This window comes from Sinohyriopsis cumingii, chromosome 3 (genome assembly GCF_028554795.1).
Source record: "Sinohyriopsis cumingii isolate HCF-2022 chromosome 3, ASM2855479v2, whole genome shotgun sequence".
In the NCBI taxonomy this organism is placed as follows: domain Eukaryota; kingdom Metazoa; phylum Mollusca; class Bivalvia; order Unionida; family Unionidae; genus Sinohyriopsis; species Sinohyriopsis cumingii.
The window spans coordinates 125,510,711-125,523,516 of NC_142963.1; the positions used below are offsets into that span (position 1 = coordinate 125,510,711).

Below are 12,806 nucleotides of genomic sequence, written 5' to 3' on the forward strand. Positions count from 1 at the left end.
TAGAACTTAAGGTCATTTGCTACAGCGCTAGAAATAAAGTTAGACAATCCTTCCCTTTTGAAAATAAAGACACATTAGGACAAAATGCACTCAGCGGCATACGCAGTACGATACAATTTCACATATCAATGACATCAGCATTTCTACTCTTTGGCGATAAGATCCGACATATGCACTTAAAATTATTTCATAAAGCTCTCTATATAAGGTCAGACAGTCCTTCTCCAGAGGAACATTATTTGGAACACGTAAGAGGAAGGTAGGCAATACACACACTGGAGAGAGAATCGTTGATATCGGTTTGAAGGTAATGGTTTCCTCGAGTCACTAAGAATGCATGATACGTATGTCTCAGTGTAGAATTTAATTTGAAAGTCAGCATTGTTATTTTTTGGTTCATCTAATACCTTATATAGATTTGAGAGAGATGTTTTGAGATATATTACTTGAAATGAAATTGAGTGAGGTCTCTCCAATAAGGTATTAAAGTAACTCTTCTTAACATGTACACTAGAATCAAGAAATAGAATGAATATAAACGGAAACCCATATCGTCGAGCAGATGAAATGACATGTAAATCTGCGAGACGTCCATCATGTTGCTTTTTACAAACGTGGATTACGATGTAAAGATATCCGTAAAAGGTCATCTCGTGCAACTACACAGCGGCAGCACATACTTAACTCAGTGGATGGAAGTACACAGTGAAGCTAACATGCTTTCACCATCTAATTGTCTCTTCCACACTGTTTGTATACATATTAATTCTGTTTTACCTGCAAAATAGTAATACTAGTAATCATACCTATAATAATAAACTCAGTCAAAACGTAAACAATCATATAAGGAGAATACATGTTTCTAGTTTGGGGAAGATAAGTCTCGTTTTCAAAACTTCCACATCACAGAATGCCATCAGTACTGTTAATACACATCACTGGGTTATGCTCAGAAATACTAAATGAATTCGACTGAACGTTCTGACTGGAGAGTGGCGTTAGGACAATTGTTTTAAATACTTGCAAGTCAAAAGAACTAACATTTTTCACTGCCGAAGTATTATCTGGCTAAAAGATAGATTTATTTAAATAAAAAGGTAAACACAATTAGTATTTCAAAAAATGCAATAATTTTATATAAATAACATGTATCATACTAATATGCGTTTACTGTTATTATCTGTATTTCAGAGGTATTCTTATACTGACCAAGGCCCGAAGAAAGGAAAAGAGAGCGACAATGCTACACCTTTTCGTGGCCATGTTAACACTGGCCACTGTAGTGGCAGGCAAAGGGTATTTGGTTTACAAATTTTTTCTCGTCTACTTATGTCAAGATATAAATTATATGATTGAACCCACAACGAGAACAAAACGATAACTTGGACGTTACTATAGCTTCATGGACAAGAACACTGTCTGCATGATCAGATAACGTTATTAAATCTGCATGGACAAAAACAGGATCTGAATGCCTAATTTATTCACAAGTTTACGTTTTCGGAAGTATGTACGAAATATGTATACCATCGTTACCGTTCATAAAAAGCATGTAAAGCTCATTCGAGATAAAATGGCACTGACATAAAAAAAATATTCAGATGCGATAAATGTGCTTCAAGTACTGGTTACGATAGCCTAAAGATGGCTTCGTAACGCGTTCAACAGATGACAAAACACTAAAGCACATGCTGGTCATCACATTTGTCATAGCGATGTGTCTCATTTTACCTGGTCAATATAAGCTAATACTAATGTAATTCTGTTTACTAGAAATTTGAAATTTTCCAGAAAATTAAATTTAACCTGAATTTTTTCATAAATACCTAATAACAGAATACTGTTTCTATTTTTGACTTAGTGCCCGACCTTGATTCAAAAATCACTGAGACAAGTAAACAACATTTTATATTTTATCTTATTCTTAGAGTAAAATTATTGGTGTTTGACAAGGTCAAAATGAGACCACGTACTTTTAGACGTAAATACTTATCTGGAGAGTTGACTCTCATCCGGGAATCTGTTTTGCGTTTCAAGTTACTGTATAACCCTTTGTTTATAAAGATATTTCTCCGTTGGGGCCTTGCTTTACATAGGGTGTGTTTGTGACCAGTTTGGGAATTGCATTTTAATTTTTATTCGAATTATTGGATTCTGAAAGATTTATTCTTTTTCCTGGAAATATTTGAGTGCCCATACAGAATTATTGGACAAAGACATTTATTTACATTTTATTCTGAAATTCAAACACCGGGATATTATTGACTGTGGAATAAAAAAGAAATGTAGACGATGCAACACCATACTGACTACAGTATACGTCATCGCCTTCGATTTTTGGGGTTTTCGTCGGGACTCGAACTTGAATTCTGAGGTTATTTCATTATTAAGACTTCTAAAATTTAATTCGTTGACTTTTCTTCGATTACTCTTGGATCTGATTCTTAAAACCGTAAGTTCTTATTTTTTTATTTTGTTTGTCAAGGGAAATAAATTATCTGTTATATATTTCAAAGCTTGTTGTTTTCACTCTTTCTTTTGTTATTGTTTATTCGAGTATAAACACCGTAACAATTGATCTTGAAAGTTATCGATCTTTGTAACATATCTTGTTTTATCATAAACACTTATAGTACATATCTAATAGAACCTATAGCTTTAATATAACCCTGTAATGTATTCATCTCCCAGGCATATGGCTTTAATTTAACCATGTAATGCATTCATCTGTCCGACATATGCTACTTTACAGAAAGAAATAAATCTGCCGTTCTTCATCACTTTCTACCGCTGAGATAATCTGATCAACCAAATAATTTATCCAGTACTAAACAACACCTGTTCCTTAGTGATAATAACGTATACAAACATTTAACATATTATTAATCGAGTATTGTTTTAAAATGATAATTTCTGTGATTCTATATCTAGTCGTGATTGTGTTAAATGCCGAAGAAAATATGGATTATGTTAAATTGTTTCTGACTTATGTTGTTGCTGATTGCATTAAAAGCTTGTTCATCGGGTGATTGTATTGTATAGTCAGATAAAAGCATGCATCGGGTAAGTGTTTTGTATATTCAGATAATAGTAGATATCGGGTGATTGTATTGTACGTCAGATAACAGTAGACATCGGGTAATTGTTTATTATTGTCAGATAATAGTGGACATTTAACCTTTATACTGATAACACGAACTTTGGTAACTTTTGATTGTCAAAAGCCAATTACATATTCCTTGTCTAGCTGTTAATGTCCAGTTTCATTAATTTGAACAATTGTAGTGTCACACTGGTCATGAAATAGTCAGTGTCTCATGGCAAAATAAAGCTATGAAACGTTATTAATAGCTTAATGGTGCAACAGTCAGTATCAGTCAATTATATATTTATCTATTCAATGCACGTGTACACCAGTAATGTGAAACTGAAACAGTGAAATATACAAAATAACAGTCTTAACATTCCATTGATGCAGAAGAAGTTTCATTAGTTGTATCAAGGAACATATTTTAATGCTTACAAAAACTAAATTTCATATCAAAATTTTACAATGAAAGACTTAAGGTGTGTAAGATGCGAACATTGTTTAAATGCAGCAATAGAAAAGTACTAGGACACCATTACCGACTCCGTCCATCCGCCTGTTACTTACCAATTTCAATGCCGTAAAACAATTTGAGTTACGGCACATGTGGCCTAGTGGTTAGAGCGTCCTCATCGGAAGCGGGAGGTCGTGGGTTCGAACCGCGGCCGAGTCATACCAAAGACTTACAAAAATTGTACTAACAGCTGCCTCGCTAGGCGCTAGTACATATTGCACAATAACTTCAGTTGTAGACAACATATCATAGCCATAGTTGGGAGAAAGTATGGAAAAAGGTATATTAATCTGGGTGTTATATAAAAGATAGGAAATATAAAGATTGTGCTTTAGAATAATAAATACGCCAGGGAGAAAAACCCGTTGCATAAGACGTTGTCCAGTGGCAACTCTTGGATATGATCCTGAGCTACGTATTGATAGGGCCTAATTATCAAGTTGCATTTCTCAATAAGACAACAGAGCGATGAAGGTGATTGATATATAATCAGGACGTATCGACTTTTCTTGATTATGGCCTCTCGACTGTGCTCAGCCGATTTCATCCTTCGCATAGCTGAATTGCAATTAACCGCTAACCAATCCAAACGCATGTTCGTTGCGAATCATTACGTAAATAATCTGGATTGACTGTGTCTCATTTGTTGGGCAAGAGAGAGAGAGAGAGAGAGAGAGAGAGAGAGAGAGAGAGAGAGAGAGAGAGTGGAACATCAAAAACGTACCCTATTGTACATTTTTAAATCTTCGCTAAAACGACAATTTTGTCCAATTTTTATGTAATTTGTTGCTGCATATTCAAAAGTACTTTGCAATTTACTAGAAATTTGTACACAAAAAGAAACGCCGATGTTATCTAATCTGTTTAGTATCTGCCTTTCCTGTTTGCTTTTTCCATATGATAGATAAATTGTAAATAGACAAGATCATTAAAATGATCTGGCTGATGACTTAGGAGCTGACATCTTGATGCTCGCTAATTCAACCAAAATCTAAATATCATATCATTTCCGTTTCAGCTCTCACTGAGGAATTGCTCCTACATGTTGCTATTTTCTTATTGAAATGATAACACTGCATAAAATATGGCATTGGAATGAAACCGTTTGCGATTTAAACATTTCCGCAATAATTTGCAGATCTCACTTGATTGTCTTGCCAAATGCTATTGTGCCTGGCCAACCGCTTCAACTGGCTTTCACATTTTTCAATACTTCCGAGACTGTCCTTGTACAAGTGGACCTCCTCGAAGATGACCATGATCTAATTACCACGGTGAAGAAAACATTTCATGGAGGTACATTATCCTGTCCGTGTTTTCACTCTGCCGGTCTGTTTCTCTGTCTAGCTCTCAGTCTGTATGTCTCTCTTTTGATCCAGGTATATGAAACTACAGTTCAACTGGTTAACCTGCACTTACTATTCACAAGCTATGAACACACTTGAAGAGCTCAACGATAGATGATATTTACAAAAATATCACACATTGCTGTCTGCAAAAGCAAAACTGAAAACGAAATTAGTGTAATCCAAAAGAACACATATTTACTTTTCTTTGATGAAATTTTCACAGAAATTTAACTCTAGTGAATAACGTGCATCCTGTTGTTGTTTGGGAAATGGTCCATTATATTGAAATAATAATTATCTTGAGCAAATGTTGCAAATTCTCAAACTAGTATATACATTAAAGAAGAAAAACGTTGAAATATACTCTCAATTTTGTTTGCATGGAGACGTTAGCCAGTCATAACATTAAATGAAACTTTTATTTTAAAGAGTGGACCTAACTAAAACAGCGTTGACTTGCTTAACGTGGCCAGAGATTGATGCTGTTTTCAGAAGGATTAACAATGTCATTTTGAGATGGCAGGTGTGACGTTTGAGAAAAAGAAAGAGGCATAATTTCTGGTGCATTTATTTGCTTATTTTTATTTATTTATTTATTTATGTATTTATTTATGTTTAGGTGCTTCTGACATGTTAACTATACAGGTGAGTGACATTTATTTTATACTAATAATGATAATAATATGTATCGTTTTCATCATTTTAGACAGTAATTTTCTTCTCTTCTCGTATTTGTTCTGCAAGCCGCATGCTTAAGAAATTTTCTTGAATATAATAAATTCGTTGGAATGTTACAAAGTATCTCGCATCTCTCACGTGAAAAGGTTTAATTCAAAATCTTGCTTGCGAAAACCACAATATACACTACCCGAGGGAATGGACACAGCAAAATGATAATCGAGAAAACTATGCAACATTAAACCTAGGTACTGAACACCTTGAATTTTCGCAGTCCAAACTATTCGACAAAATTGAAAACCAACACAGATCGACCTCCAACCTGTACATAGTATATCCGTGAATCATATTTGAACAACTGTCTCTAGTAAAGAATAGCATATTTTTTCTCGCATAAACAGGCTCCATAGCTTTTGGTACCACTGCCACATTTTATACTACGTAACAATACAACACCATAAAGGTACAAACAGTCGATATTTTTTAGTTAAAATATATTAGAGGAAATTCGTAGAAAATTGATGAGTGCCCTATAATTTAGGACTTTTTCTCATTTCATTCTAGCAGTTAGTAACTTGTTGTTATTTTTCCTTATTAGGAAACATTGCTGTTAAAATATGACAGCAACATTGTAAAACTTTTCATAGAAACTAAACGCTTTCTAATACGGTTTCTAAAAGAGTAATGTCTTAATGTAATCTGATGAGAGAAAACGTTATTCACTTTTTCTTTAGAGTATTGTTTCACTCATTATGCACACTGGACAACTTCGACAGCCTGCTGTAGTAATTAGCTATTTTCCTGTTCTTGTCTGTAAGAAAAAACACAATCCAAATATGCGGCACAATTACTATAACTCCATCTGGGGAAGCATATTTCAGTTCATGTGAAACAATTAATTGATTGATTAGGACCCTTTTTCATCCAAATGGGTTGAAACACAGCTCCGCCGTTTCTGCCATCTTGGACTTCAGTCTCTATAAAATAACTAGCATGGCAAGACTTGTTTTGCATAATCCAATCGAGTAATGATCAATCACGATACTAAGTAAACTTTTATTGACTTGACTTTCTGAGAGAAATAATCTTGATATTTCAGTGGAGTTAAACAAAATATCATTTTTTCCACTGGCCGTCAGCAGACACGGGTAACATTATAACCGAGAAATTTTATAGTTATTCTTAGAAGCTTACGTAGTCGAGCTATAAGTATGGCCAGATTCCGTTAAAAACGACTGGAGTTCAATTCATGTTTTTAATGTGCTATTTTACTTTGACTTGGGATGGATAATTATGTTACTGTTTATATTTTATGTACGAATAATCACAAAACACAGCATAATATAAACGGTAAACCGCTGACATCACGCCAAATCCAGTAAGAATTCACATTCTCCAATATGTTGTTCATTTTCCTCTCCAATACGTTTGAGCATAAAATAAAAAAGAATATTGGCTTGCTGCGAGTTACTAATGAGTATATTTTAGCTCGTAAGTGAAATACTTCTCACACGTGAAGATATAGATTTTTTTTAAAAATTCGTTATTCACTTGTTTTAAGCAAGCATCATAATCTATCATGAAATCATTTTCGAACACTACTTGAATGCTTCGGTGTAGAAAATGTAAAATATGCAGGCAACTGAAACAGTCACATAAGCACACTATTCAATTCCCTGTTTAAAATTTGGTGCTGTGTTCGTCAATATGTGATTGTCATCTTAATGCTAGAAATACGTTGTTTTCCTCTTTTAAAAATAAAATTTCATTAATTATCATTCAATCAGACGGTAAATCGGTTCTTGAATTAAACAAAACAGGCCGATGACAATTTATTTTGAGACGAACGATAGATAGATATATAGATAGATAGAACGATCGATCGATCGATCGATAGATAGATGGATGGATGGATGGGTCAATGGGTCGACGGGTAGGGGGATGGATGGATGGACTGACTTACGTACTTAAGGATAGATAGATAGATACAGACGGATAAATATGCCTTGGATCAAAAAAAGCATTTACAAAAATTAGAATCAACTCAATGTTCATTTCTGACAATAAATTACGTTTTTATTTTGTGTTTGATAAAATAGGTACCAGAAAATATACACCATCAATATCGGTATAGTATTCTAGTGCACGGGCTGTCAGGGTTGTACTTTGTTGAGCATGCAGCTCTACGATTTGATGATGGGAACCGTCCTGACAAATTCGAACTCTTTGTACAGACTGACAAAGCCGTATATAAAACAGGACAATCAGGTATTCATTACTTTAATTGTGCTGTAAAAGGAACTTGATTAGGCTATGGTAATTCCATCAAATTATAATGAATGAGTTGACCGACCTGCCAAAAGTTTCTAATATGGTTGCCTTTTAAAGCAATTCATTTTCAGTCATCACATCACAGAGTAAATCAAGCAAAGATTGCGTTCGAAATTGTATTTATGGAATATTCTTTCAAATGGCTATTCAACAATTGCAAAATGCCTACCTGAAAAGACAAAAAAGTCCCCCAGTGTTATATAAGTGACCAAATTTTGATTAGCTTTACAATGCGTTAAGCAGACTAAATCTTGCAGAAAAATAAGGCGAGGAAGCTACAGTATTTGTCAAATTGATTGACCATATTGGACTGACCAAACAATACAACATCGACGATAATAAGAATAATAATAATAAAAATGAACAGCAAACACAAAAAAATCCAAAATTTCATTAATTGCGGATGTAGTAATACAGGTCATTTAATATAACTGTTCAGTGGCCCTAAGATATATAATTAATAATGCATGCATAATTTCATAGAACAGAACATACTAATGTGCACACATAATATATTTTAAACCCTATAAGCACGAAAACATGCACATACGCTTATCAATGAATGGGATATAAATATATGGTTCGATAAATGAATGAGATATAAATGTAAGATTGGATATAATAACTCAGATCTGAATATATTTTTTGGATATTATACATGAGTCCAGATAAATGAACGCGATATGACTATATAATTCGATAGAATATCTCAGTCAAATATAGAACAAAGCTGTAAAAACAGAAGACTAAGCGTCATGCTATATAAACTTTAGTTCCTTTTTATCTCATTTTCTACAACGATAATAACACTGTTGATTTCAGTCCGTTTCCGAGCCTTTGGGGTGTTTTCCAATATGAGTGTCTACACTGGAAAGTTGAACATATCCATTTACGTGAGTTTATCTATCACTTTTATCTTTTGCGTTGTCTTCCAATGTTAGTTTTAAGAAAGGGGGTGCGAGCGAGTGAATGAAAAGCACATGGCTAGTAATAGTCACTTTATGCGTACTATAACCAGCAACGGATTGCTTGTGTACTGGGTTGTTTATCGATAATTATACAAAAGAGCGTTGAGATCATATAAACGTCTGTAGTTTCAAAGCGCTTTTTATTTAGTGTGTGTCTTGTCTCTGTTTTGTTTTTGCCTTTAACAAGGACTCGGTGAGACTCGAAAGGGCTTAAGGCATGTTAAAACTAGTTTGTCACTGTTCGTTTGTCGTTTAGTTGCGTGCACACACACACACACACACACACACACACATGGTGACAAGTCTGAAACGCTGGTTAGCATATACAAGTGTCAATACCAATAACATTAAAAATTACCGGCAGCTATTTTTAACATTTATTGCAAAATGCGTCATTGATCTTTGAAATCGTGTCTTTTCATCAGGAACCTGCCATTTAGATGCAACATTTGAAGACAATTTAAAAAACATATTATATTTGCATTACAGACTTAGCTAAAACTTTCTAAATTCATCATTTTCTTACTGTTAAGAGGTCTTTACGGTGTGTACAATTATACTTTTGTCAGTCTAAAGTGTCGTAATAGTTAAATTTCTAGGCCACTTTGGAAGGTACTAAACTGTCATCGAGTATATTTCCTACCTATGGGTAACATTGATGATAAAACATTGGCAATGCACAAAGCTGACTAAATGACAACGTCTTTAAGGTAATCAGGTAAATAGTAATGAGCACATATCTTGAAAATCTTGATGGTTGTAACAAAGTATGCCGAACATCAGCAATTAACATTCCATCTTGATTTTTAATGAAAATTTCGACATCAATTGATCTGATGCAATGAACATGTGCTTGTTATATTTCTCGTACATTTTGACATACACATGGTAAATAATACAATGGCAACACAAGTCCTCAAATATATTAAACATTTTTTCCAAGTACACGAAATCATGTCCAATATATATATATATATATATATATATATATATATATATATATATATATATATATATATATATATATAATCCGTAACAATACCACAAAAACTACTCCGCGTCAAAAAAGGCAGTTATCAGCCCACAGAAACAATACATGTAAACATTTGGAAATAACCGCATTAATATGTCTACTTCTGAAATCTTTATATAAATTTTCTAACATATTTTTGTCAGCAAAACAAACAACAGATAGATTATTGCCGCAATAAACTTACCCTCCCCGAAAAGATATAATTTTGCCCACTCCAAGAATGGCTTAACTTTGATCCGCACCCCCACCCCCATGATTATTGTTTCCATTCTGTCTTATGAAGCACTTTAGTTTTTTTGCAGGGATAATACACTTTGACACGAATCACCTGGCCTTTGATTTCTCTTCTGAGTGTCTTTTTGATGTCTTATAAAACAGTTTGCTTAACCGTACGGATGAGACACAAGAATCAACCCGCCTTTGATTACTATCTCAGTCCTGTCTTAAAGATTAGTTGGCTTCGCAATACGAATAACGCACATCTGCGGATTTGATTTTAGTGTGCCATAATGATAATAAGCACACTTGTACGCGGATAAACCCATTTTTGATTATTGTCTCCGTCCTGTCTTATAAAGCAGTTTGGATTGCCCACCCTTGACAAAATATATTTTATATTTTTGCTGTGGATACCCCCCACAAACACACAAATTAAATGTGCATTTTGCACGTTTCGGTGTTGTTTTATATATTTTGTCATTCTTGAACATCAAGATGTGTTCCTCTTTTATTCAAACAATTAAATAGTTACGGTTTTCTCTCGAAGTTTTGTAATGTCTTTCCTCCTATAACAGATGAAATCTTCAAATCATAGTTCTGTCTTCTAGATAACAGCGATATAAATTATAGAAATTTTTACGATTTTGATTCGACCATATCGAAAATGCTACGGGCTGGTGGGCGGGTGGAACGAATATATGATAAATAGCTCACATTTTCTGGTTAATGCAGTTTTAACGATATTAGTTTAAAAATGTAATATTCTATTTTAAAATATTAAATAAATAAACACCGCAGTGGCGAAAACGTTTTTTACGATGTGGCGGGGGTCTATGTTTTGCTGGAATCGTCGTTAAATAGAAGGAGAGAAAAGGTATCTAAATTAGTAATATTATACATACCTTCTATAATTTGTGGACCGGTGATAAAGCGAGAACACTATATTGCAGTTTTCCAAAAGCTTGATAATTCGTCAAGATGCAATGAATCATTGATATTGTAAAGTTGGAAACGTAAATTTCGCCAAAGTCTATTTTTTGCGCACATATATTGCTTACAGTAGTATATGTTGCATCCCGTACTCATCTTTTACAGGACCCAAAGAACAACAAGATAAAGCAATGGCTAAATATATCGGAGCCCGAGTTTGGAGTTGTTGAAAACTTTATGTTAGTGGACAGTGAACCGATGCTTGGTGACTGGAAAATTGAAGTTCAAGCTCAGACGTTTGTAAGTAAAGCTAAACAGTACTTATTATCGATTGAAACTTGTCAATACAGGACTTTCAGAGAAAGAGCTAATGCGTGATCCGCCATTTCCGTCAGGCTCGTGGTCCATCTCATTAGGCAAGCAGAAATTAAAACATCGAGGTACATGTGCATACATATTTCTCGAAATTTGTATTTATAATTTTCAATTATAAATCAAACAGAAAAGAACGTGTTGTTCCACATTAATAAATGACATTAATATAATCAAACAAGTAAAAGAGATATAATGTATTGCAAACTTTAATTGAACACATGTCACGAGCAACGGCATCTATCATTTACTTTTAAGCACCTGTCACCGTAACTCTGAGCGCCTCTCACCTAATTTTAGGCACCAGAACCCTTTGCTCACATTCAGAAATATGTCCGTATCTGAGTGTGAATAATGTCCTCCAGTCTAATATAGACTATCGCTGTATTTATATTGTTGTAAAGGTGAATATATGTCTTTTGAGTCACTTACAATGTTCTTAAAATACCTTTCAATAACTATTCTTTTATCACGTGATTTAATTCGCTTCCAATGTGTGAATAAGGGTCGTATTTATTGAGCAGACACCGTTCCTTCCGGTGGCCTAGTGGTTAGAGCGTCCGCCTCGGATGCGGGGGCTCATGGGTTCGACCCCCAGCCGAGTCATACCAAAGACTTATAAAAATGGTACTAACAGCTGCCTCGCTTGGCGGTCAAGATTAAGAGAATAGTGTTAGGACTGGTCGGCCTGGTGTCAGGATTATGTGACTGAGTGGGACATCATGCTGCATGTCTGCCGCATGATGCCCCAGTGCTAGACTTCACTATAAACCCCAACACTGCAGACGTCGTAGCGATATGGCTGAAAATGTTTAAAGCTGATCAGTATTTTGTGTAAATATGATATACATTTATCTTTGCATTTTCAAAAATGTATATTTGGCTTTTTATTATTAATCTTGCATCGTTACAAATATCACAGAATGTTCATGAATATTTATTTATTCCTGAAATTGTATGTATGTCAGTAGAAATACAGTTTCATTATGAAAAGACGTTTAAAAGAAAGTCTTGATAATCCCGTAGAACCTGTCAAACTCAGTCTTTGAGTGCTGCGGATCTCTATCAATTGCGGCCATACAATTTGGTTCATTAGTTTCATGTTTTGATATATTTACTACCAAGTAAGGGGAACTGTCCACACTAGCTTAAATGTTGGAACATATCTCTCAAAATTACGTACGTTCTACTACATAGTACAATTAGTTCTGGTCAATGTCTCAGTAAATATCCTTGCATTTTTTGACAAAAAGATCTCTTTGAATTTCAGGGCAAGACGTACTCGAAATCTTTCAAAATTGGAAAATATGGTAAGTCCATTTTA

General features: G+C 34.3%; 1 protein-coding gene across 1 annotated transcript in view; it reads left to right on the top strand.

The window, feature by feature from the left end:
• The first annotated feature begins 203 nt into the window (after window positions 1-203).
• Window positions 204-12,806, top strand: part of LOC149803785 (CD109 antigen-like) — a 73,754-nt gene continuing 61,151 nt past the window's right edge. Inside the window, exons 1-8 of the mRNA XM_089953582.1 lie at window positions 204-259; window positions 1,192-1,296; window positions 4,741-4,898; window positions 5,571-5,596; window positions 7,729-7,897; window positions 8,783-8,853; window positions 11,276-11,410; window positions 12,753-12,792. Of these exons, the coding sequence (XP_089809708.1) occupies window positions 1,241-1,296; window positions 4,741-4,898; window positions 5,571-5,596; window positions 7,729-7,897; window positions 8,783-8,853; window positions 11,276-11,410; window positions 12,753-12,792 (655 nt within the window). The 5' untranslated portion in view covers window positions 204-259; window positions 1,192-1,240. The remainder of the gene's footprint in view (window positions 260-1,191; window positions 1,297-4,740; window positions 4,899-5,570; window positions 5,597-7,728; window positions 7,898-8,782; window positions 8,854-11,275; window positions 11,411-12,752; window positions 12,793-12,806) is intronic.